Source organism: Chiloscyllium plagiosum, unplaced genomic scaffold, assembly GCF_037043375.1.
Source record: "Chiloscyllium plagiosum isolate Xiang-an unplaced genomic scaffold, Cpla_swu_hap1 HiC_scaffold_16, whole genome shotgun sequence".
Taxonomy (NCBI): Eukaryota; Metazoa; Chordata; class Chondrichthyes; order Orectolobiformes; family Hemiscylliidae; genus Chiloscyllium; species Chiloscyllium plagiosum.
The window spans coordinates 47722473-47745184 of NW_028270154.1; the positions used below are offsets into that span (position 1 = coordinate 47722473).

At 38.5% G+C, this 22712-nt stretch overlaps 1 protein-coding gene across 4 annotated transcripts in view; it reads left to right on the forward strand.

Moving 5' to 3' along the window:
• The window catches only part of slc23a1 (solute carrier family 23 member 1), a 128068-nt gene that overhangs the window by 103314 nt on the left and 2042 nt on the right, over positions 1–22712 (forward strand). For all 4 annotated transcript variants that reach the window (XM_043703707.2, XM_043703706.2, XM_043703709.2 and 1 more), the window contains 3 exons: positions 11851–11980; positions 12777–12920; positions 19934–20029. In XM_043703707.2, the coding sequence (XP_043559642.1) occupies positions 11851–11980; positions 12777–12920; positions 19934–20029 (370 nt within the window). The remainder of the gene's footprint in view (positions 1–11850; positions 11981–12776; positions 12921–19933; positions 20030–22712) is intronic.

Consider the following 22712-nt stretch of genomic DNA (forward strand, 5'->3'; position numbering starts at 1 on the left):
GCAAGTAATAGGGTATGGCTATTTTGTTAGAGGAAGGTTTGTTTTGCTTAGCAATATCAAGGTTTCCTTCAGAGCAGCTAACTAGACATAATTTTTTTTAAGGCTTCAGTCATAGGACTGATTTGAGGAAATGTGCAACTTGATCTAGTGGCTTGGGTCATTAGTGTTCACACATGCCAGTGTGACAAGTCATCTATTCTTGTCAGTTGACTCTTAGTCGGGGTCTGCCTATTTTCATTTGTACTTTGATGGTCATCCTCTGTCTATGGAAGGTGTGGAGTTACAGAAAAGGCAGTTGGCATTGTGGGAGCTGCAGCAGGGATCTGTTGTGGTAAAAAACCTGATGCCTTAGGTCCTCAGTAGAGATGGACAGTGGAGTTGAAGCTGCTCCTGCAAAACTCTTAAGGCTGCCACCAGTAATTGTAGTTGAGATCAGGTAAAGTGCTGGTCAGATTAAAGCAATTGTCAATCAACCACATGGCAGAAAAATTGCTTTCCCAAACAACTTTTCACTTGGACATGCCTAACTTTATATTGCAAAAGGTCAACATCGTCACAGCTTCATCTTCATGGAGGCCATTGTTTCTGTTGAACTCGTGCCTTCTTAAATCGGGTGAGTGGGAGACAACTGCTCTTCTATTAGGAAAGAGGGATTTCACTCAAAGTATCTTAATTATCTTCTAGCTTTTGTTTGTCTTCCTGATTTCCTAACCAACCTGTCCTGGAAAATACAGAAGGAAGTGCAAACACAATGGGATACCAATCCAGTGGCATTTTCTTCCCCAATTTCCTGACTTGCCATCCCCACCTCCATTCCTCCTGAACCCTCATTCCCCACCAAGCCTCATCTTACAAACCTCAATCCGAGTTTATCTCCAAGCTGTGAAACCCAACAATAGTAATTGTATGGGGTGGGGGGAGGAGGAGAGTGGGGAAGAATGTTTCAATCATTCTCTGGGCAAAGACATAACATTTACCAAATCTTTTTGTTTTCTCTCTGTTATTTTATAAATTGTAAAGAAAATCTTAATCTTCTCAAGATGCCTGTCTGTGTACCTGTGGTCTTTGCCAGAATGTCCTCCCTAGTATATCTTTCTGAATAGAAGCTGGACTAATTAGCCTTTTGTTATGCAATAGTAAGTCATCTTTCTTGTGAAATGCTGTGTGTGCTCAAAACATATGTTCTTGGCTAACTCACTGAACTTTGGGCCTGGCCATCCTTCAACACAATACTTGTGAATAGGAACACATTTTACTTCAGACCTTTGTTCTTGTTGAATTTGTTTGAGCCTACTCTGACTTGTGTGCACTGATTCTTGGCTACAGGAAACACATTACTGATGTTATTTTAGCTAATTTCATTTTGGGTTCTGCCAGGAGTCGAAGAAACCCAATAAAATGATCCGCTGGTGACTCGTTGACTGGTTGTTCAACAACTGTTTGTTCCTGGGCCAGTTGTTATCTGATTGACCCATCTTTGCATACACTTGACATAACTTAATCTTTCCTGACCTGTTCTGTGTCCATTGTAACTAATTGAACTTCTTCTGCTACCTACAAGAAGATTGAGGTTAAGAAACTAACACTCAGCAGATCTGGCAGCATCCATGAAGAGATGATTTGGAGATGCTGGTGTTGGACTGGGGAGTACAAAGTTAAAAATCACACAACACCAGCTAATAGTCCAACAGGTTTAGTTGGTAGGACTAGCTTTCGGAGCGCACAAACACCTGATAAAGGAGCAGCGCTTCAAAAGCTAATGCTTCCAAATAAACCTGTTGGACTATAACCTGGTGTGTGATTTTTAACTCAATGACGAGAGTAACAGTTAATGTTTTGAGTCGAGAAGTCTGACATCTGAAGTGTCTTGCTCTCAGATTCAGAAAGGAGTGCATGCTGAAGAATGAGGTGACATGTTCATGCCCTTTATTTTGCAGCTGACCTTATTGAAACCTAGGGGCTATGACATGTGGACATATGGTTTCATCTCTAAAGGCTGTAACATTTGCATTTTCACTCATGGTAAAATAATTGGATAAGACAGTGACACCATCGCCGTATTAAATGAAAATGAATGAGATGTCCATTGACATAAGCAGGTTGGATCAAACTTTCTTTGTTTGGACCCTCAATTTCCCCTTTCAATGCATTAGATCTAGGGCCATTAAGATTTAGTTGACTTCCTGATGAAGGGCTTATGCCCAAAACATCAATTCTCCTGCTCCTCGGATGCTGCCTGCCCTGCTGTGCTTTTCCAGCACCACAATCTCGACTCTGATCTCTAGCATCTGCAGTTTTCACTTTCTCCTATTTGCTGCTCTGGAAGTAATCTATAGTTTTTACAGAATGCATTTTGTTTTCAATAGTTGGGCATCACTTTTTCTAGTGTGGTTCTTTTTGTTCCACTTTAAAGTTACTGTCTGTTAGAGTAGGTGCGTCTTTCGGGTTTTTATACTTTACATGGTTAATATATTCTGTTACTCTCCTGGTGGTAAAATTGTCCTTCTGCCACCAAATCATTTTGACTTGCCTAATTTTCTGATGGCAGCATAATTTGAATAGTTTTTTTAAAAAGTGAATCTTCTTTGGGCTATAATAAATCTGACTCATCCGAGATAACCTGTTATACTAACCCTTTCGCTGAGTCCCAGTTCTAAGTTTTACATTATGTGCTGTTTTCAGCTCTCACTTTCTGAAACCTTGAGGAAAATATTTATGAAGGTGAAAAGTGCAGGAGAAAATCTAACTAATGACAAATAACATTAGAGGCCCTACCACAGCAAGTTTTCACCTGTTTAATCATGCACTAGTTAACTGATACAGTATGTTTAATCTTCAGATTAGCTGCCTCTCTGTTGTGGTTTTAATCAGAATCCAGGCACCATGTGACAGGGAGGAATAACTGGATATGCTTCTCTTGGATGATTCTTTTCAATGCATTTTCAAAATGCATTTTTAGAAACCTGTAAATTCCATGTTCCATCTCTTCCATACTTATTTGGTGCATTTTATCATTGAAATGAGTTGGGTGAAGCATTATAAGTAAAATAAAGCCATTAAACTATTGGTTTGTTAACTAAATTCCTCCATGTTGTTAATGTCATTGTTCAGCTTTTTTTGAAACAGTTAATGGATATCTCATTTACTTCTAAATGTTTCATTTTTTGAGTGACATTACTGGGTAAGATGAGTTCATCAGTCTTAATGAAAGGCTAATTTTAAAAGAGAAATGATCTGATTCAATTAATTACAGAATTAGGGCTTGGAATCTATTGATTGTATATTTTACTTCATATTAGAAAGGAATACTGAGCCCATATTCATTGAAACTTTGCAAGTATAGCCATAGATTTTCTGACTGGTTGAGTTTTTTTAAAAAATAGAAATTCATTTTTTCAAAAGATATGAAACAGAAGGCAGATTTTATGCAAAATATCATTGCTACAGATCATGAAAGTCACAGCTTTCTGATTATATTTCCTAAGTAATTGTGTAGTAATTAATCACGTATGTAGAAATCGTTATGAACTGTTAATAGTCAGCTTCCAAATAACTTGCGGAAGAATGATGCATCTTTTGTCTCATTTTTGTTTTATGAGCAATTGTAAAAAGGGAAAATAGTTTGAAATTAATCAATTATGCTATATAAAATTGCTGTTTACTGTGGAAAATTCCTTTCAGTCTCATTTAGTTAAAACTAAATGAGACTGAAAAGAATATTCCATAGTAAACACCAATTTCATACAGTATAATTGATTAATTTCAAACTATTTTCCTTTCTAAATCAAAAACCAATTAGATCAGAGTCTGGGTTTATATATGAATGTTATGTTTATTTCATAGTATCAAGAATATCAGAATCGAGGCAGTGTACCTCGATTTGGCAAGAAGATGTTGTTGCGAATGGAGGGTTTGAGGTATAAAAATAGATTGGAAAGGCTGGGGTATTTTTCACTGGAGTGTAGGAGGTTGAGGGGTGACCTTATTGAGGTTTATAAAATCATGAGGGGCATTGATAAAATGAATGGCAAGGGTCTTTTCCCTAGGGTGGGGGCACTTTTTTTAAGGTGAGAGAAGAACGATTTGAAAAGTAGATGAGGGGCAACTTTTTTTTACGTAGTGTGGGTCATGTGTGGAATGAACTGCCAGAGAAAGTGGTGGGCGCAGGTACAGTTACAATGTTTAAAAGACATTTGGAGAGGTTTATGAATAAAAAGGTCAGGAGGGATATGGGCCAAGTGCAGGCAGGTGGAGCTAGTTTAGTTTGGGAACATGGTTGGTGTGAACTGATTAGACCGAAGATCTGTTTCCATTTGGTATGACTCTAACTGTAACAATCTGGTTACAGTTGAGGTATAGGATATTAGACAATATCCTATATTGTTCAATCAGATAATTAAGAAATCCATGCAAACCATAATCTTTAAATTTTAGTTTTCATGAATTAAGGTCACCCCTCAACCTCCTACACTCCAGTGAAAAATACCCCAGCCTTTCCAATCTATTTTTATACCTCAATCTGGTATGACTCTAACTGTAACAATCTGGTGGCTAGAACAATTCACACTGACCTTTTGAAAGGTGGCAGTTATTTATATTGAATTACTTTTAATATAAAAATTAAACCTGCTACATTGTAAAGCATCATACAATCTATTAATTTTGTGATTGAAAATTATTTTATGAATATATTTTAATTTTTTTGTAGAGAGACAGGATTATTGGTTGTGTTTCTGCAGCATAGAGCAAAACTGTATAATTTTATATGTGGAGTGAGCATTTCCAATGAACATTATATGATGGCTGAAAATTGCCCATGAATGCGGTAGCTAACAAAATACTGTAGCAATTGTTTAAATGATGACTACTTGCAATGCCAAACACAAATCACGAAGAACCAAATGGTGAAAATTTCCAGGTCACATCAAAAGAGAATCAGCATGCATCATTAAGATCTAAAATTCTTCAAAATATCCTATATTGTTCAATCAGATAATTAAGAAATCCATGCAAACCATAATCTTTAAATTTTAGTTTTCATGAATTAATGTCTTGGACCTGACATACCAACCAATAGCACCACAAGGATATGTGAATTGTATTCAAAATCCAAGCCAATCCCAATCAGAGTGTGAAGATTTAAATACAGTGCGTCTGCCATGAATAGGCTGCAGTTGTAAACTAGTTATTACATTGAATGAGAATTAAGGTGCAAACTTTCTGTTCCATATGGCTGACTTGATCAAATCAATAATCATGAGTATATCTGTGCATCCAAAAAAACTGAACCTCTTGAGGATGATGAGGAACATTAAACTTAATGAAAGTGTATGCTTTTATAATTATACAGAAGTTCTTAGCTCAACAGTAGCACCTTCAGTTCTAACTATCCATCTGATGAGAATCACCTGTTCTGTTAGCCAATGTACTGATGTAAATCAAGCTAACCCAGTCTGCTACATCAATTATTGAATTGACTTTGTTCACTATTTCTACTTCTGTCTACTTTATACAGATGTTCATTTGCTCCAAGCCATCTAATATTCTTTTCTTAAATGTAAATTTCTTTGCTTTTTTAAAATTATTTCAATTGATGTTTGAAAGATGACTTCAGTCTGTCTGTCCAATTCCTTACTTTTCGATCAGAATATCAATTAAGACCACACAAACACATTGATAACATATCTGACTTTGGGTTTTCCACAGCAATACTTCCTTAAAGCTTATGGTTCATTTGAAAGTTGTCATCAATAATTAAATATTAGTGCATATTTATGAATCCACAGCTGAAAATAGATGAGACCTAATAAGAATAGTTTGCTTAACTCTCTCTCTCTCTCTGTCTCTCTGTCTCTCTCTCTCTCTAACATTAGATATGATGTGGAAATGCTGGTGTTGGACTGGGATGGATGAAGTCAAAAATCACAATGCATCAGCTTATATCCCAATAGGTTTATTTGAAATCACAAGCTTTCGGAATGCTGCTCCTTTGTCAGTTGAAGTAACTTCACCTGCCGAAGGAGCAGCATTCTGAAAGCTTGTGATTTCAAATAAACCTGTTGGACCATAATGTGGTATCATGTGACTTCTGACTTAACTTTAGGTATGCACTCTTTACCAATATTTGTAAAGATACTCCATATAATTTGATTCAATGGAACTTTTTCCTACAAGCCTACTGAAGTAAATTTGAATGTTCTCATCTTCAGACAATTTATTTTCTTCAGGTGAGAGTCATGGCATCTGGTCTGTTACATCCATGATGATCTTTCTCATGCAATCTTCGACTCTTCTTCTCATTAATTATGCTACTGGCCTCTACAATTCTTATGTTGTGGAATCACATGTCAGGAATAGTGGAAATGCTTGCTGCTGCTGGGACTTAGTGAGTTCATGCTGGTGGTGCCATGTTTAAATCTCCAATCATAGGACTATAAGATATAGCAGAAGAATTAGACTATTCAGGCCACTGAGTCTGCTCTACATTCAATCATGGCTGACTATTCTCCTGCCCGCTCCCTATAATCTTTGATCCTCTTACAAACAAGAGCATATTTATCTCTGTCTTAAATACACTCAATGACTTTGCCAAAGAAAGCTATGGAGGCCATGTGTTCCACAGATTCACTACCCTCTGGCTGAAGAAATTCCTCCTCATCTCAGTTCCAAAAGGTTGTCCCTTCATTCTGAATCTTTGCCCTCAGGGTCTTGGGTCTTGCTACTAATGAAGACATCTTCACCACTTCCACTCTATCCAGGTCCCTCGGTATTCTGAAAGTTTCAATGAGATCCCCTGTCGTTCTTACAAACTCTGAATACTGACCTGGAGTCCTCAAACCAGAAACTGCCCTGCACCATTCTTACCAAAGAAATAGCCAAGCAAGGAAAGGTAACTCCTTAATTCATCAATAGGAACCTGGAGGTGTTGGTGAATGGGGTGTTGGAGAGAAGGCAACACTCTATCTTTGTGATAGGTAAAGGAGGCCATATCACCAGATGCAGCCACTTGGAATATGATAGCAGCCCAGGTTAGTGTAATGTCCGTGAGACATAACAATGCAAGAAGATGTTTAATGCTCTTCTGCACTATGTAAGATTAAGTACATTATCTTTTCTCTGCTGCTTCACAATGGCAGTGCTCCCATTCACTCTGCCACTGCACAGATATCTCGCCAAGGCTCATGGACTACAGCTTATAAAATTTGCATTCATCACATCCACTCAATGGCTCTCACACATTTTAACCCTTCCTGACCTCTGTACTTCTCTCAAGGGGACACCTCCACACCCCTCCTACTGACTGCTCTTTCATTCACCTCCATCATATTCAAGCTCTCCTTTTGTCTTGTTGCAGGAAAGATATCTCAAAAGGGTTGAGAAGGTAGGGTGGCAGAAGTAGATAGGAGGTTTCTCACACCATATAAAGACAAATTCATGGATTTCTTCAGAAAAGTGTGCAGTAGTCATGTGGAGTTGGAGAAACCTCAATGGACAACCAATCCAGTAAGTTTCACTGTGCTGCAGTGCTTTCCAATGACCACCAACCTCTAACACATTCTTAAATTGCTCAAGCTTTTATCCCTCTTGCATAACTAACTCTTTCTTCTCTTATATAGGGTACTAACAGCACCCAGTGAGCCTCTGACTTGAAGAGGTCTTTGCTGAAGACCCTCTGCTCCACTTCTACATCTGATGAGGGAACATCTCAACCCTCTGAGGATGCACCATGACCATTTCCATCTGCACCCTCCTCCACCAATTGAGAGACTTTCATTGCAGTGAGTTCTCTACCTAGATAAAGTCCAGGAGCACAATCTAGTGAGCACATTGCTGACACAGCACTGAAGCAATTTGAGGAAGAGATGCCTCTCGTCTCTGACCCTCTGAAAGTGATGATCTCATACATTTGTCAAAATGCACAGCCAGTCACAGAGCAGCATCATTCTTCGCCTTAGGGGACTACACCTGCTGCTTCTCCCTGGGAAGCTATGCAACAGCTACTAGAGGTTGTTGTGCATGCCCAACTTGCTATTGACATTGAAATTCCATTCTCCTGTATGTTCTCTTGACATTTGAAGTAAATGCCATGATGATTATAGCCACTGCAATGTCCGTGTCAGGTGCATAAGCAGTTACTCTATGGAGAATGTCAGAAAGAACAGCAGTTCACTAAGAGTACTCCAGAACCCTCGCATCAATCACAAGGAAGCATCATGTTATGCCCTAACATTTTGGAGGCTTCACAAAATAGTCAATGTCATACCTCGTTAAGATGTTGAAGTATGTAACCTATCCAAATGTATGTTGCAGAACCAAGGTATTCATGCTACATGAGGTAATGGGTTTCTGGATGATCGCCATTAGTCACAGCCAATCTGCAAAGCCAAACCCCAACCTCCATTGCCCCAACTTCCCACCCCACCCCACTTCCCTCATAAAGACACCTTGAAAAATTACAAACTGTGCCATTCTATACTCAAAGTTCAGTGTGCAACTGTGGCAGCTCCAAAGTACTGTATTATAGAATTTTTCAGAAATTTCTTGCACAGGTGATTCTTAAGTTAGCATCTGTTTACATTTGCTGAGCTGACAAAGAGGCAATTAGTGTGAATAATGATTGCTTGAGGCATAATTTGTAATGTGCTTTCTTGAACTGTAAGTGACCTACTGATAAAATGTGATACAATGCCAGTGGAGTGGCAATACAGAATCATTGGATGTGCGATGGATGCAACTGCCCTTAGCAAAGTCTCAAGTTTAAACAACTTCATTCCACTCGCAAAGAAAAAGAAACATTAACTTGCTTTTCATGCTGTGGCAACCACTTGCTCTTATTATTGTGCAGCTAACTTTAGATTGAAATATGGCAATGTTTCACGTTCATGACCTAGTAAGTGACTTGTTGGCGCTGCTTGAGATGCAGGATGATTTCCTCCTACACACCAACTTTCACTTTGCCTCTTTGCATTGCTGTTCCTGTATCATTAATGACCTTAGAACTTGTCCAATCATGTGCCTCACTGAGCTCTCTCACCCTTCAGTTTCATTCAGCCCTTTTTAATTGGGCTGTTATTGACCTTAATTTACCATCAGTGTCCATGGCTTTTGGTGATTTTCATAATTTCTTTGGTGTTATTGCAGAGTGATTATTAAGCCCATACTCAATGTGCATTGGCAGCAAGGAGCCCTGGCAAAATTAGAATCAATGAGAACTCAGGTAAAACTATGCTGGTTGGAGTGATATCTGGCACAAAGGAAAGTGGTTGTGGTGGTTGGAGGTCAATTATCTCAGTTCCAGGACCTTTATGCAGCAGTTCCTCAGGGTAGTGTCCTTGACCCAACCATCTTCACCTGCTTCATCAATAACATTCTCTCCCCATAAGGTCAGAAATGGGGATGTTTGCCAATGATTGCATGATGTTTAGCACCATTCATGACTCCTCAGATATTGAAGCAGCCCACGTCTAAAATGCAGGAAAATACGGACACTATTTAGGCTTGGCTGATAGGAAGTAATCATTAAAAACACAGAAATAGAGAACACACACCGGATCATCAACACCAGACTCACAGGAATCAGATTCACTCGAGTAGAAGAAAAGGACAACCAACTCCCATTCCTAGATGTGATGGTACAGAGAACGCCGAACGGAGAATTCACCACAAAGGTATACAGGAAAGCCACACACACAGACCAAGTCCTGAACTACGAAAGCAACCACCCCAACACACACAAAAGAAGTTGCATCAAGACACTGTTCAAAAGGGCCACAACACACTGCAGCACACCAGAACTGCAAAAAGAGGAAGAAGAACACCTCTATAATGTATTTGCCAAAAACAGATACCCCTGCAATTTCATCAACAGATGCCTAAGGGAAAGACAACGGAATGAGGACATACCACAACCCAAAGGACTAAACATGTTACCATACATCAAGAACATTTCTGAACTGACAGCCAGACTATTACAACCACTAGGACTCATAACAGCACACAAACCAACAGCCACTCTCAGACAACAACTCACCAGGACAAGGACCCGATACCCAGCATGAGCAAAACCAATGTAGTGTAAAAAGTCCCATGCAAGGACTGCACAAAACACTACATAGGACAAACAGGAAGACAGCTAACGATCCGCATCCATGAACACCAACTAGCCACGAAACGACATGACCAGCCATCCTTAGTAGCCACACACACAGATGACAAGCAACATGAGTTCGACTGGGACAACACTACTATTATAGGACAAGCCAAACAGAGAACAGCCAGGGAATTCCTAGAGGCATGGCACTCATCCACAGATTCAATCAACAAGCACATCGACCTGGACCCAATATATCGGCCACTGCAGCGGACAGCTGGAACTGACAACTGGAAGCGGCAGATACAAACCACTATAAATGCCAGAGGAAACATCACAGAAGCACTTCACAGGAGGTTCCCAAGCTCTGTGGATGTCACCTAGACAGGGGACGAAACACCTGCAACACAAATTCCCACCTCGGCGAACAGAACCACAACAGAAAGTATCTATTGACGACCATCTTCCACACAAGAGAATTTAACTATCATCTCTTAATATTCAATTACATTGCCATCACCGCTATCAACATCCTGAATGTTACCATTGACCAGAAAATTAACTGGATTGACCATATAAACATTGTGACTGCAAAAACAAATCTGTGGTGAGGAATTCTGTGGTTATTCCCTTCCTGATTCCCCAAATTCTGCCAGTAGGGCACGATTCAGGACTGTGATGGAATACTCTCCATCTGCCTGGATGTTGGAATGCAAAGTAACCCTCTTGATTGGCACCACACCCTCAATCATTCATTCCCCCCATCATCAATGTACAGTAACAACAGTGTCCTCCATCTACTATATGCACAGCACAAATGCACCAAGACTCCAAAGACAGCATCTTCTAAACGTAAATACTACTATCAAGAAGGACAAGAGTGACAGAAACATGAGAACACCAGCATCTTCAAGTTCTCCTCCAAGTCCCTAATCATCCTGATTCAGAAAAATAGTTGTTCCTTCATTGTTGGTGTGTCAAAATTCTGGAACTTCCTCTATAACAGCATTGTGGAAACAGACTGCAACAGTTCAAAAAGATGACTCAACAATACCTTCTCAAAGTTAGCCAGTAATGGGCTGGTAGTTTCCCAATGCCACCTTGCATGGAATTGGAAGATGACAGTATACGTGGAGCATGCAGGTACATTGTGTTGAAAACAAAGTTGAATGAATGCCCAGAGAAGCCAACAGTGAGCTGTTGCTGCAAATTCCATGTCAGAAATTGGCTCATTAGTTTCTTTGATGCTGTGTAGAAATGAGGTGAATTGGTTTATTAATCTCATGTAAATACATGGAATATATGGTAGACACTATTCTCATTAGTGAGATTATGAACTAGCTGTTTAAACCTTCTTTTTAAGGTGGAAAGTTAGAATAATACTTTCTTGACCATTGAGATTCTTTTTCATTTTTAGCCATATATCCTCCCACATTACTCACTGTTGTCCATGTTGCTGCAAGGAGCAAGAAATTCCGCAGATAATCTCTTTAACAGCCCAACAACTTTTTCTTTTCTGCATTTCCTTCCATGAAATTTATGTCTAGTTTTCATTCGTGTTCTTATTGTAAAACTTAAACCCAATCGACATAAAGACTTCTCATGGAAATTGTTTGTGTATTTCAGTAAGATTTCAGTGCCTTATTTCAATTTATTTTGCTTTGGCAAAGCAATATTCTTTCTAATCTTGATTTTATGAAGTTTACTCATATCAGATTGTTGTTTTTGGTCTTCTAAATAGTGTTGTTCTGGTTCTCAAGGTTGGTAGCAGGCGAGTGGTCCAGTATGGAGCCGTTATTATGTTGGTCTTGGGAACAGTAGGAAAGTTTACAGCACTGTTTGCTTCACTTCCAGATCCCATTCTTGGAGGCATGTTTTGCACTTTATTTGGTAAGTTGAAATTTCCCCATACTTGTAACTTCATCCACTTATAGTCAATATAACTGATGTTATAATTTTAGGATTACTTTTTAAAGAGGTGTATTCACTGCAAGAAGATCTGCAAAGAGAGAAAGGCTCTGTGCATTTTACAACTACCTTGTTTACAGTACTTTAATATTAGGTATTATTACATGGAGAAATGCCATACACTTTACTGCAAATACAGCAAGTGAAATTGCAAATAAAAGATGAATGGTCTGATGAGGTCCGTTTATTTATTGATGCCATGATGTGATGTAGATGTGTAACAGGAGTGCATAATGAAATTGTTATTTAATCAAACATTCATTTACGTATATTTTCATTCCAACATAACTACATCCATCAAATGATAGTTGGCTGTTCAGTTTGGGATATATAGAGAGAATGGATTTGTTTGTTTGCTATTGCTTTAGCAAATGAAACATTTTGCCAAGGTTTCTCTGATCCATTTGTTACGATTATGACAGGTACTTAGAATTACCTGGGTTATGCCTATTAACTCTCAAAATAAACCTTTGGGTTCATGGTAAATGCTGTTATGTTTGTGAAATATTTTGTCAATAGTTGCAATCCTGAGTGATTTTAAGTGAATAAATGCTATAATATTTATCATTATATCAATTCCTTTACAAAACAAATTTGGTGAAAACTGCTTTGTTAATGTGGTAATTGTGCTATGTATTTTAAGGAATATTCTAGATTGAAATTGTTGGTATTTCTTTAAATTTATTTTGGTTTTTATTTTCTCATTTTTATTTTCCAGGAATGATCACTGCAGTTGGACTTTCCAACCTTCAGTTTGTAGACATGAATTCATCACGCAATCTCTTTGTCTTGGGATTCTCCATGTTTTTTGGTTTAACACTACCAAATTATTTGGATGAAAACCCTACTGTTATTAACACCAGTAAGCTAAATAATGCACATACTTAAGTTCCAGTAAAATTGTTGGAGTAAGTTGGAGGAGGGAAGATTGAAAGTGTTGCACTTATAAGTAAAGGCATATCATTCCGTGTTAACAAATAACACATGTTGTATCACCTGAGAAATCACCTACTTTTCAAAAGCTGCCACAAAGTCTTCTACCTCACCCGAGATAGCAAATAGAGCTTTGGCTTAATGCCTTTGAACGCAATGTGGTAGTTATGATTATGTAGCACACCCTTGGAACTACACTGACGATAAAAAAACATCTAATTGTTAGGGACAGACCTGGCACCTAGGTGCTGACTTTTTTTTTAGGATCTCTGATGATCAAAAGACGTAGGAGCAGATCTAGGCTGTTTGCCCCATTGAGTCTGCTTCACTATTCAATCATGGCTGATATGTTTCTCACACTCATTCTCCTGCCTTCTCCTTATCATCATTGATCCTCCAACTAATCAAAAACCTATGTAAATCTCTATGTTTGAAGATGGCTTATTTTGAAATAATGTTTAAAAATAAGTGATTGCAAGGAACCCTCTGCCTCTATGACTAGAATCTGAAAGCTATCAATTTTGTTTCATTGGAATAAGATTTCATACCATGTGTTAATGGAATGCTCTTTCTGTCTTTGTAAAAATATGTGACCTGAAAGTGTATTGATTGCTATGAATGTCAAAATATTATTTAAAAATTGCAACATAGGTATGGGCAATTCAGCTCAATAAGACAATCCTGATTTTTACATAGAATTTATGAAGTAACAAGGTTATGCAAAGACTGCATTGAATTTAGGTTAGATCTTCTAGTTGTCTGTTCTACTCTGCTATTTGTACCTCCATTGTTAACAACAATGTAACTCAGGTTAGCATAATATCTCTTGGGAGATGCAGGTGTCTTCTATCAGTGTAATATAGGTTTTTTTTTGATTACTTACAGATTAGATTAGATTAGATTACTTAGTGTGGAAACAGGCCCTTCGGCCCAACAGGTCCACACGGATCCACCGAAGCGCAACCCACCCCGACCCATTCCCCTACACCTAACACTATGGGCAATTTAGCATGGTCAATTCACCTTACCTGCACATTTTTGGACTGTGGGAGGAAACTGGAGCACCCGAAGGAAACCCACGCAGACACAGGGAGAATGTGCAAACTCCACACAGTCAGTCGCCTGAGGCGACGAGTTCTGCTCAGCTGTAACTCTTACTACTAGATAAGATTTGAGTATTATTGCCATGGTACCTAGGTACAGTGAAAAGTTTCATTTTGTATGCAGCATGCAGATCATACCATACAAAGTACATGAGGGTAATACAACAGAGCAAAGACTACAATGTTACAGCTGCAGAGAAGGTGCACAGAGATCAAGACCAACATTAAATTTAAAATTTGAGGTCAATTCAGAAGTCAGCTATAGCCATCTCTTGCAAAAATACCATAAATCTGTGGGTATACAGATCAGTGATGATAGACTGGGTCCCTCATTTTGTGAAATGACAAGGAATACCCTAACAAGTGAAAGAATCTTTTAGATTACATTAAACTGATTCAAGGTTTTGGGTAGTCTGGATCCAGACAAAATGTATAGGGAAGGAGATAAACAAGAGGCTATCGATATAAGGTAGTCACCAAGAAGTCAAATAGAGAATTCAAAAGAAGCGTCTTTACCAAATGAATTGTGAGAGTATAGAATTGGCTACCGTGTGGGATGATTGAAGTAAATAGTTCAGATGCATGGAATAAGCGATTCCTATTTCAAACTTTGAGAAAAGATGAGACTTCAATAGAACACAAATCTATCTTGTTGGGCTGAATGGTCTGATTCTGTGTCATATCCAACATAATGTTTAACATAAACAAAATCTCTTCTGATGTATCCACTTTACATCCATCAGTAAAGATTCTATGTTCAGAATTAAGGTTTCATGAGTTTGCAAAATTGTCAATACATCCTGCCCTATTTTCCTTTCCTTGGAAAATCTATCAGTAATATAGATAGGCAACTAATAGTTAAGTATTTTAGATTGTTGCTATGGATTGTGAAGAGTATGTTATGTCCAGCTAATCTAGTTGTATTTCTTAAGAACTGACATGGCCAATGGGCCAGAAGGCATTTCCCCAATGAGAGATTAGCAAAAGTGGGTTTGTTTTGAATTTAAAAAGTTGAGTGATCAAATTTAATTACTAAAAACAATCGAAGGGATGCAATAAGAAGTTTGGAATAACCTTGCAATTGGAAATTTGAAAGCATGTTTTTATTTGAGGTGCAACTGGAATCTAGGATCTCTTCTAACAAACGTCTGTAGGTTATTAAAACAAAAATTGACAAGCTTTTGTTGTATTTAATGTGTATTGAGGGATGGTGAACAAGGAGAGTAAAGGGAACTGGGTTACCAATCATTCATGACCTAATGAAATGGCAAAGATTGTTGAAAGTGTTAAATTGGTTACATTTACTTTTCAAATGTTCAAGATTACAAATGCTTAATCTTCCCAAGATCATAGGGATGTGCCATGGTTACTTCTAGCTCTTGTTAATACAGAGCAGTGAGAAACAACTGTTCTTTATTCAGTTTTTTAAAAAGGCAAAAGAAGGAAATATTTAAGGAAGTAAATGACACCGTGGAATCAGAAGATAAAATATTTATTCTTAGCAAATATAGGTTTGTAAATTATAATTGACTCTATGGAGCTGAGCTGCCTATAAACATACAAGTCAGACACCAAATTGACTAATTCTCCTCAATCAGGCATTAAAGAATATTCTAGCAAGGACTATTACAGAGGATGTCTTAAAACGCATAAAGGTAGATAAATCCCTGGGACCTGATCAGGTGTTTCCCAAAACTTTGTGGGAAGCCTCAGAAAGTGTTTGCAGGGCTCCCTGCTGAGATATTTGTATAGCCACGGTTGAGGTACTGGAAGACAGGAGGTTGGCTAAAGTGGTGCTATTATATAAGAAAGCTATTCAGGGAAAGCCAGGGAACTATAGACCAGTAAGCCTGACATTAGTGGTGCGTACATTGTTAGAAGGAATTCTGAGGGACAGGATTTATATGTATTTGGAAAGGCAAAGACTCATTAGGTATAGTCAATGTGGCTTTATGTGTTAGCAATTGTGTCTCACTAAGCTGATTGAGCTTTTTGAAGAAGTGACAAAAAAGATTGAAGGTAAAGCGTTGGGCATTATCTATATGGACTTCAGCAAGACGTTTGACAAAGTTCTGCATGGTGGACTGGTTGCAAGGTTAGATCACATGGAGTTCAGGGAGAACTAGCCATCTGGATACAAGGTTGGCTTGATGATAGAAAACAGAGGGTGATGGTGGAAGGTTGTTTTTCAGACTGAAGGCTTGTGACCAGTGGTGCGCTGCAAGGATTGGTGTTGGGTCCACTGCTTTTTGTCATTTATATAAATGATGTGGATGTGAATACAGAAGGTATAGTAATTAAGTTTGCAGATAACATGACAAGATTGGTGGTGTAGTGGAAAGTGAAGAGGGTTACTTCAGAGTACAACAGGATCTTGGTCAGATGGTCTGATGGGTTGAAGAGTGGAAGATGGAGTTTAATTTAGATAAATATGAGGTGTTGCAATTTGGTAAGGCAAATCAGAGCAGGGTATATATGTTTAATGGTAGTTTCTGAGGAGCATTTCTGAATGAAGGTCTAGGGGTGCAGGTTCAGAGTTTCTTGAAAGTGTTGTCATAGGTAGATGAGGTAGTGAAGAAGGTATTTGCTACGTTTGTTTTTATTCATCAATGCATTGAGTATAGAAGTTGGGATGTCATGTAGGGCTGCACAGGACATTAGTTAGGCCATTTTGAAATCCTACTGGTTTCCCTGCTACGGGAAAATGTTTTTAAACAAAAGGGGGGGGGGTGGGGTCAGAAAAATTAACAAGCATGTTGCTAGGTTGGCTGAATAGGCTGGTGTTATGTTCCCTGGAGGGATGACCTTATAGAAGTGGGGCATGGATAAGGTGAATAGCCAAGTTTTTTTTCCCCCAGGGCAGGTAAGTCCAAAACTAGAGGGTATAGATTAAAGCTGAGAGGGGAAAGATTTAAAGGGACCTAAGGGGCATCTTTTTCATGCAGAGGGTGCTGTATATACGGAATGAGCTGCCAGAGGAAGTGGTGAGGTTGGTACAATTACAACATTTAAAAGTCATCTGGATGGGTATATGAACAGGAAGGATTTAATAGGCAAGGCACAATAATTAATTACAATTGCAGCAAGATACCCCAAATAGTTATGCTCCAAAGTGAGGAGGGATGAGTTGGATCTCCTTTTAACCCTTCCCTTAAATGGTCACAAGAAAGTTACTTTAAAAGGATCTCTTCCCTTGTGGAAAATATTTCTCAGCTCAATAGGAAGGGCAAATGGGACTAGATAGATTTATGATATCAGGTCGGCATAGATGAGTTGGACCAAAGGATCTGTTTCTTTGCTGTACAACTCTGACTCTACAGGATTTAACATTGTGATTCTAGGCAGCTTGATAAGGTTCACTAACAGAGACTAACAAGTGCTCAACTGTATGTCTTTCTCTTGGGATAATAGCCTATTGGGACAAAAAAGGAGTGAAAGGGAAATAAGAAATGGAAATGAATTAAAAGTACAGAAAAAACTTTTTTTATTTTCCATTCTTTGATGGAAAACACTTAATGTTGACAATATTCACACTAAAAACTTGCCAAATGCAAGCATTCAAATAATTATGTAAGTCTTCTCCATCTCAATCATTTCTTTATTTCTTTTAAGGAAGTTATTTGTTGGCACAGGTTTTATGATGTAAAGCTATTAAGTGTTTGTTCTCAGGAATAATATCACAGCCTAGAGCCAAGATGATGATTGGTGATTAAACATAGTCCACAAGGGACCATTGACAACACTGTATATTAGAAAGAGAAATAACTGATTATCAAGTTGGAGGGGTAACACACTGCACATCAAAAAGATGTAAAACAATTAAGCACACATCTATGATTTATCACAATATGCTTTGACCACCATATTATTGTGATCAATTCCCCAAGCAAGGCTGAATAATTAATTACAATTGTAGCAAGATATACCAAATGGTTATGCTCCAAAATGAGGAGAAATGAGTTGGCTCTCCTTTACTTAACCCTTCCCTTAGCTGGTCGCAAGAAAGTTATGTTAAAATAATCCCTTTCCTTGTGGAAAAAATTTCTCAGGCCAATATATTATCTCTTTTTAAAGAAGTCAATTTAAGAAGGCTTTCTTAAATTTAAGGGCTAGTGAATTTATTAGCTACAATAATATGAGAAAAACTAACACAATGCACAAATAGACTGGAAATAAGAGGTGAGTCAAAGCATTAAAAGGCAAAGAAAATGAATTGGTCTTTGACATGTTCAAAAGAGCACTGCAATCTCTTTTTTCATTGTGTCCCAGATGGCAGACATAATATGAAAGAAATGTATTTTTAAGTGAAATGTGTATTTGTGTTTTACCCTTCTAGGAATAAACCAAGAAAGGGAGTTAAAAACCAACTGCAACCCCTGGTCTCTGTTGGTGTATGAAAGAGCTGGTATGGTGCATTTTCCTTTATGCTAATGTGAGCTGTCACGGGGCACAATTGAGAACTTCCATTATACACCCCTTATGTGTGCAGTAAAAAGAAATGAAGTCTCTCTCAATGCTGAAAGCAAAGCAGCAAAATGCCATTGAAGGAAACCAGACAAACTCTATTCAGCTAATGGCCGAACTAAGACTTTGCAAACAATAACTCAATAGTGGGCGGCACGGTGGCACAGTGGTTAGCACTGTTGCCTCACAGTGCCAGAGTCCCGGGTTCAATTCCCGCCTCAGGTGACTGACTGTGTGGAGTTTGTACATTCTCCCCGTGTCTGCGTGGGTTTCCTCCGGGTGCTCCGGTTTCCTCCCACACTCCAAAAATGTGCAGGTTAGGTAAATTGGCAATGCTAAATTGCCCATAGTGTTAGGGGAAAGGGTAAATGTAGGGGAATGGGTCTGGGTGGGTCACACCTTCAGCAGGTCGGTATGGGCTTGTTGGGCCGAAGGGCCTGTTTCCGCGCTGTAAGTAATCTAATCAACTGCCAAAGTTAGTCCTAAGGTGTGTGATTTCTTTAGCAGTGACCTTGGCAGTTGAGTATTTGTTTGGAAATTGTTAATTCAGCAGTCGGCTGAAAGGAATTTGTCCAGCATTGAGAGAGACTGAATTTCTTGTTACCAGCATGTGCAGGGCACAGGGGTATCTAGTGAAAACTCTCAGTGTGCCCCTTGACAGCACACATTAGCATAAAGGAACATGCACAACACCAACTCTTTAGGACACAAACAGAGATGAGGGGTTACAGTTGGTTTCAAACCTTTCTTGGTGCATTCCTGGAAGGGTAAAACACAAATACACATTTCTCTTAAAACTATATTCCTTTCAAATGAAATCTGTGATCTGGGACACAATGAAAAGATGATTGCAGTGTAGTTTTTGAATAGCACTTTTCCCACTTGAAATATTATTGACACTTTTTTCAGGTGCCATATTCTGTTGTTCCTTCTTTAAACTCTAAAATCCCTATGTGGATTATTCAGGCAGGCATTACTTTAAAAAAAATGCACTTATTATTCCTAACCCCAAAACATCTACAAATACATTTAGCTTTGTAATCCATTATCATGACAGTGTGTGGTTTGCTTGCCCACTGGATATTTCCAGTTGATAAATGAGAGGGGCTTTGATAGACTCCATTTAAATACCTCATCGACTGCCCGCTCCTTGTAGGTGGGTGATTGTTCTGTGTCTTGCAAATTGCTCTTCAGATAATAGTGCTGACATGCGAGCAAACAGTTTGAACTTCCACAGCTCAATGACTTCAAACACGCTGCACCGGCTTCCAAAAAAACCCGTTGGTGGTCTCTAGCAACTTGACTAGCAAGAAAAAAAAATCAAAGTTCTTTGTGCAACATACAAAAATGACACTTTCTCTTTTTTTCCTTGCAGGCAGCCCAGAAATTAATCAAATTTTAACTGTATTGCTGACAACAGAAATGTTTGTGGGAGGTTGCCTTGCTTTCATCTTGGATAATACCATTCCAGGTATAATTGCTTTCACATTCAACTGAATTCCATTTAACAATTCAATTTTTTTTATGAAAGAAAGACACTGCTTTTATTTGTTAAATCCCTATGGTTAAGTCGCCTGGTATTGCCTGTGTTTATGCCTGGCTGTTTTTGAGGATCAAAGTGTTATCGGATGGTGATGATGGAAATGCAAAGGATGATTCCAGGATTTGGAGTTGGAAGTGTACATTAAGTGCGATTTGTGTTGCACAAGTTGTGAATGTGGATTTAGCTTATATCCCCATTTTTACCAATCCACATCTGAATATATTTCCTGACTAACCCTCCCAACAAAGACTTTTCAACTGCAAAAGTAATTATCCAAAGTCTTGTTTATATGCTATTCATAGAACATAGAACATAGAACAGTACAGCACAGAACAGGCCCTTCAGCCCACGATGTTGTGCAGACCATTGATCCTCATGTATGCACCCTCAAATTTCTGTGACCCAATGCATGTCCAGCAGTCTCTTAAATGTCCCCAATGACCTTGCTTCCATAACTGCTGCTGGCAACGCATTCCATGCTCTCACAACTCTCTGTGTAAAGAACCCGCCTCTGACATCCCCTCTATACTTTCCTCAAAACTATGACCCCTCGTGTTAACCTTTTCTGCTCTGGGAAATAGTCTCTGGTTATTGACTCTATCTATGCCTCGCATTATCTTGTATACCTCAATTAGGTCCCCTCTCCTTCTCCTTTTCTCCAATGAAAAAAGTCCAAGCTCAGTCAACCTCTCTTCATAAGATAAGCCCTCCAGTCCAGGCAGCATCCTGGTAAACCTCCTCTGAACCCTCTCCAAAGCATCCACATCTTTCCTAAAATAGGGCGACCAGAACTGGACGCAGTATTCCAAGTGCGATCTAACCAAAGTTTTATAGAGCTGCAACAAGATCTCACAACTCTTAAACTCAATCCCCCTGTTAATGAAAGCCAAAACAACATATGCTTTCTTAACAACCCTGTCCACTTGGGTGGCCATTTTAAGGGATCTATGTACCTGCACACCAAGATCCCTCTGTTCCTCCACACTGCCAAGAATCCTATCCTTAATCCTGTACTCAGCTTTCAAATTCAACCTTTCAAAATGCATCACCTTGCATTTATCCAGGTTGAACTCCATCTGCCACCTCTCAGCCCACCTCTGCATCCTGTCAATGTCCCGCTGCAGCCTACAACAGCCCTCTATACTGTCAACGACACCTCCAACCTTTGTGTCATTTTAGCTTCATTCTTTCTTCAAAGCTGACTTTTTAAAATTCTTCTGCTCTAATTTATTTTAATAAACATAATTTTAAAATTGAAGAATAAATACATCCCCTGTTAAATGAAATGTGGAAGAAATATTTGTGAAAATGTTTTTCTCAGTTGCTTTCTGAAAGAGATCACCATTAGGGAGTATGACTAATAAGGGAATAGAGCTAAGGATAAATGTAGTAGAGATTTCTGACCTGCAGTAATCAAAAGATTCTACTATGATATTTCACTCAAAAAGGATGAATAATGCAGATTATAAGTTCATGGCTGTCCTTTTGTTTTATTTTTATTGGAGGGAGAAGAGAAAATAAACAATTCTTGACCCAGTTTGCTTAGACACTTGATCTGAAGTTCTTTAATGTTCATTATTAGAGTACCCTCTGGAAGGAACATACCGATAATGTAAATTCATGATAAAAAAATTTAAATATAAGCCATTTGGTGCAGTGAACCAGTATAGGCTCTTTCACATGACACACATTTGCTCTCATTTCAATATTTTTTCTTTCTTCTTTTCCTTTCCAATGCTCCTTGTCTTATCCAACACCAAGAGAATCTCTTTCTATTTTTGTTCTGCAACTCCCAGATTCACACTGGTTTAAAAACTTTTTCTATACTGTTTAAACTTCATACATATCAATGCCCCTTTTAATTGTCCAGACTTTGAGCTCTAATTTGACCAAAACATACATTATTTTCTTTTATTCAACACATTGTTCCAGTTACTCATCACTGAGTTGCACTCAGTTCCAACTCCTCATTCTCATCTACAAGTTTATTCATGGCTTTCTCCTACTCTAATTATGCAATCTCCTCTATTCTTTGCTTCTCATATCCTGTACAACTTACATTTTCCTTTAGTTCTATAGCTCTGGCTTTCAGAATGTTTCTTCCTCACTTTAAGCGTCACCGCCAGAGTTTTCATCATCTTCTCCCTATTCGATGGAAGTTGTTCCTGCATCTCATTATCTCTCTACTTTCTTCTTCACAGAATCCCCTTCCAGCTGGACTTTTGACAATGCTTCGTAACAGCATGGTCTCGATAGTATAGTATATATTGAACTTAATAGGTCTATTTATATTCCACTCCAATTACTTCCTACATTATCTGTGTCACCCTTACACTATTCTCCATCTAGAATATATAAAGTCTCTCCTTGAATATATCACTGTAAACTATTTTAACGTCCTTTGTGGTCTGCAGGTTTCACATTCTTGACTCTGTGAAGAGATGTCTTCTGAATTCTTGACTGAACCTTTTAACAGCTATTTTAATTCCACAGCAGCAGCACCCACTCCTTACCTCCATCCCTGTTCATAATTCATCCGCAAGTGGCAACCACTTTCCACCTCTCTATGACTGAATGCCTTCAAAATTTAAAGACTTTTAAATAAGTCTCA